Genomic DNA, 5052 nt, shown 5'->3' on the forward strand with positions numbered 1-5052 from the left:
TTGGTATATTAAAATGATGCATTAAATTTGGTATTTATTTGTAATGACAAAAACGCCCTTTGGACATATATTAAATGAGATATTTGTGAAGCTTGTTTGGTACACTTCTTCATACATGTATAAGTAGTGGATGTAAGTTTAATTTTAATAAAACAGCCTTGGAAGTTAAAACCAGGATCCCAAAGATGGCCCACGCCTTTTTCTTCCATAATCCAATCTTTAACCCTTTCGTTCTCTGTGGGTTGAACGCTATTTCTCCCATTTTTTAATTTATTCACCGTGGCTTCGCACAATTACATACAGCGACGACTACTGAGAATTTGAGTTTATTGCACTCGAAGAGGTATAATTTTTTCACCAAACCTCAATTTTCTTTCCTCCCACAAATTACAGTTGTCCTACATTTTGTTTAATTTTTGTTTATGAAAGTGAATCGTTGTTGTGAGATGAGAAGAACTACAACAATTACCTCCACAAATTTTACAGTAATGTACTGTGACTGCCGACTTCAACAGAGAGGACGCCTTCACGAAGAGAGATGAGAAGAGGGTGGGTTTTTATGTTGGTGGGACAAAGGGTAAATTGGGGAGAGGAAACATTAACATGTCGTACTGTTCATGTCAGGATTGTGTATACCATTGTCTAGTTGGGACTATTTTCTCGTCTTTTCATGCTCAAACAGTGTTGATGTCACGGGCCGAGAGTTAACACTGCTCACGTAAAAAACCAGGCAAACAGCTGATAAACCAGTACTGCTTCCTTAGTCCTCCGATAATCACTCCTACCAAACGTGGTCTGTACAAGACTCGAAACTGGAAATTCAAACCCAAAAATATTGAAAATATGAAAATTATAAAACATAAAATAGAACAAATATTTTATGCAAATTTAATTTAAGAATTATACCAATCTTTTTTTAAAAAAAAAAAACTTTAGAATCTGAGGATTGGGTATTCGGGATCCAATTTTTTCTCAATTTTTTTACATTATAATTTGTCAAACAAATAAATTAAAATAAAAGAGAATTCGGAGCATTCGAAACTCGATTGTTATTAAAAAAAAATTAGTGTGCCTTATTCTGTTAAATTTAAATATGTTAATTTTATTTAAAGTATGGATATATTTTATTTATTAGATAAAAAAAATTTCTCTCTATATTTTATTGGTTTTAAAAAAATAATTATCACTGAAAATGATAAAATATTCAAGAGATTATATATATCAAAAATTAATTGAAGAAGAACGATTCGTATATATACTAAGCAACTATAGCATTTAGCAGATGCACAAATTTTTTAGTTTAAATTTGTGTTAACACATAGCCTACCAAATAATGAGTAGAAATAAGTGGTTACACTTGGTGTTAATGTATCATATTATGTCAAAAACTTGTGTGAGACGGTCTCACTGATCGTATTTTGTGATACATATATCTTATTAGGTCATTCATGAAAAAATATTACTTTTTATGCTAAGAGTATTACTTTTTATTGTGAATATCGATAAAGTTGATTCGTCTCACAGATAAAGATTCGTGAGATCGTCTCACAAGAGACCTACACCCAGATTATTAGGCCCATTAGTTCAAAGAGAATAACGACGTATTGCTGGCGTTTCATTCCAGATATCAGTCTTATCATTTCTTGTTAATAGTGTCGTCTCCACAAGATATTAGTCTTATCCAATAACATCTGGCATCCATTAATCTCTGTTTTACAACTCACACAATCGACCAGATCATACAACATGCTCCACGTCTTGAAGCAACTTACTATGTGAGAAGCTCAAGAGGTCCCTAACCCAATCATGTTTTACCCAACAAATCAATTTGTCAATTTTAGGAGGAAAAATCATAACTAACTCGAATCGAACTGATCAAAATAATTTAAAATCAATTTTCCAAAATAACCAAATCAAACATAATAATAAATTATAAATCATTGGAAATTTATTATAACAATGAAATTGAGTGAATAGCAAATTTAAAATTTTATTAATTAATTAGTCATCATAATTCATATCCAATAAATGGTTAAATAAAAATTAATAGGCACCCCCCACCCCTCTCCCCCACCCCATCCTCATCGTCGCTTACAAGAACACAAGCCCAAATCAACCCAAAAACAAATCTAGACGATTCAATCCACGCACTCTCGTTTTCTCCGCCCATTTTTCCCTTCCCCGTCTATATTTCTCTTCATTCAATTCTTGTTTCTCCATTTGCGCTGCCTGTTTCCGCTGAAATTCGAGCATTCATTGTCTTGTTTTTTTTTCTCGCGCAAAATGGCTTGTTCTGCAGCAGGCAAGATCATTCAACCACCCTCGTTCAATTCTGCTAGATCTGCCCAGAAGTTGCATTCTACCCGTAAAATCATAAGCCCATCATATTTTCTTGGGTTTACGTCTCACCCCGACAAGCTGTTTCCTGTTAGCCAGGCCATTTCGTCTCCCAGGCGCCGATCAGCCACCGTGGTGGCCGTATCCTCTGATGTTGTGAAGGAGAAGAAGCTTAAAAACGCCCCCTTTTCGGCGCCCAATCTGGTATCTTGTTCACGTTTTCGTTATTTCCGAAGTTTGTTTCTTTGAGCTTGCTGATGTTTGCTCGTCATCTGTTTCTAGCCGATTTTGATTAATATATGTTGGCTGCTGTTTGAAACTTTATAGTAATTTTTTTCCTTGAATTGTTTTCCGTTTCCGCCTTTTTTACGCAGGTAATTTTAGCTAATACTGATTTGATCGCGGCTTGTATATTATTATTATTATTATTTAAAATAGGAAAGGTTGGTAAGGCTTTGGAAATTTAACTATATATCACTATTTATCTCTTCTCATGCAGTTGATTACAAAAGAAGAGGGGTTGGAATTGTACGAGGACATGATTCTTGGTAGAACCTTTGAGGATATGTGTGCCCAGATGTATTACCGTGGCAAAATGTTTGGATTCGTTCATTTATATAATGGTCAAGAAGCTGTATCTACAGGATTCATCAAGCTCTTGACAAAAGAAGATTCTGTGGTCAGTACTTACCGCGACCATGTACATGCATTGAGCAAAGGGGTCTCAGCTCGGGCCGTGATGAGCGAGCTATTTGGCAAGACTACAGGTTGCTGCAGAGGCCAGGGTGGGTCGATGCACATGTTCTCCAAGGAGCACAATATGCTTGGTGGCTTTGCCTTTATTGGTGAAGGCATTCCCGTAGCAACGGGAGCTGCATTCACTAGCAAGTACAAGAGGGAGGTTTTGAAGGAAGATTGTGATGACGTGACGCTGGCATTTTTTGGAGACGGTACTTGCAACAATGGCCAGTTCTTTGAATGCTTGAATATGGCCGCATTGTGGAAGCTTCCCATTGTGTTTGTTGTCGAGAACAATTTGTGGGCAATAGGTATGTCTCATTTGAGGTCCACCTCCGATCCTCAAATTTGGAAGAAAGGGCCTGCATTTGGAATGCCTGGGATCCATGTTGATGGCATGGATGTGTTGAAGGTGAGGGAGGTTGCAAAGGAGGCTATCGGCAGGGCTAGAAGAGGCGAGGGTCCGACGTTGGTTGAATGTGAAACTTATAGGTTCAGAGGACACTCTTTGGCTGATCCCGATGAGCTCCGTGACCCAGGTTACCATTTTGAATCACTTTTATTCTTCTCATCCTTGTTCGCATTAGTTTTACCTTGAATATATGATAAACATACCTTGAATGATACGACACTATATGATCCAAATTCTTGAACAAAAATGAAATCCGTTTGTATCTGTGCATCCAAAAGTAGTTTTTATGATGTCCAGTTGCATGGATAATATATAATTTATTTATCCGGGTAAAACTGCTGGAAGAACATTTCTGGGACGCTCACGATGAATCAGAAACACGTTATGTTTTTTTGAAGACAATTGTCTGGCAGGTCCTAGATTCAATTTATACAATGATTTGTTGGACTTTTTCTTTTCCTTTTGGATCCGTGTAAAATGAGAATGTATTAACATATGTTACCATCCTAAGGTCCCATGTTTTTTAAACCAAGATTGTGTCAATCATATCTGAAAAGACGATGATTTGGTTCAAAATTATGAGTTGTACTTGACACACTTGCGTGTGTCCGGCTTCTAGTGAATTTCAGGGACGAGTAATGCCATGGTAGGTCCATGATAATTGTACAATGAAGCATTTGTATTTCATATGCATTTTTTCATTTTAGTTGGCAGTTAGGAATGTTACTTGTTTATGTTGTGCAGCTGAGAAGGCTCACTATGCCACAAGAGACCCCATTGCTGCATTGAAGAAGTACATGATGGAAAACAATTTGGTAAATGAAGCCGAGCTAAAGGCCATAGAGAAGAAGATTGATGAGGTGGTTGAAGATGCTGTTGAATTCGGTGATAAAAGCCCAGTTCCAGCTCGCAGTCAGCTGCTAGAGAATGTATTTGCAGATCCTCGGGGCTTTGGTATCGGGCCTGATGGAAGATACAGATGTGAGGATCCTAAATTTACAGAAGGCACTGCTCAGGTCTAATCCCAATTTGAAAAGAAAAGAATGCATCTAGATTCCTCTCTATATAATTGCAGTGTATGTTTTTCTTTGTTATTCATGAATTTGAAGGTCTTACGTGTTTTGATCTTATGTTTTATTATATTATTTTTGTTCACCGGATTGCATGTTTGAAGGAAGCAATCCTAGTACTCGTTGCTTTCGTTTAACATATTTACCTGGTTGGATTGTTAGTTTGACATGTGAAGTGTTATTTACACATCATGCTCTTTTTCGACCTTCAAGCAAAACTTTTATCCTGAAACTAACACCTACAAGAGGCACATAAATGATGCTTCATGAGAAACAAATTAGTAATCATAATGTCTAGTCTCGTTCAATCTCACGTCATTCCTAAGTAACATGTGAACCAGTCAACTACCAAACGTACGAGGTAGATTTCAACCTCTTGCTCGATGAGCTTATCATCTGCATCATAGGTTTTCCATTTCACAACTGAGATGCCCAACAATAACAACATCCGATAGTCTGTCACACTCTATACAGAAACATATTTCAAATTGTTTG

The 5052-nt window shown here is 36.8% G+C and overlaps 1 protein-coding gene across 1 annotated transcript; it reads left to right on the forward strand.

Annotated features, from left to right (window-relative positions):
* The first annotated feature begins 2066 nt into the window (after nucleotides 1–2066).
* LOC140823365 (pyruvate dehydrogenase E1 component subunit alpha-3, chloroplastic-like) lies at nucleotides 2067–4726 on the forward strand. Its single transcript, XM_073184664.1, has 3 exons — nucleotides 2067–2541; nucleotides 2837–3614; nucleotides 4232–4726. The coding sequence occupies exons 1-3, from the start codon at nucleotides 2284–2286 to the stop codon at nucleotides 4507–4509; spliced, it is 1314 nt and encodes a 437-aa protein (XP_073040765.1). The 5' UTR covers nucleotides 2067–2283; the 3' UTR covers nucleotides 4510–4726.
* Nucleotides 4727–5052: the final 326 nt, after the last annotated feature.

The sequence above is a fragment of the Primulina eburnea genome, chromosome 2 (assembly GCF_022965805.1).
Source record: "Primulina eburnea isolate SZY01 chromosome 2, ASM2296580v1, whole genome shotgun sequence".
Lineage (NCBI taxonomy): Eukaryota > Viridiplantae > Streptophyta > Magnoliopsida > Lamiales > Gesneriaceae > Primulina > Primulina eburnea.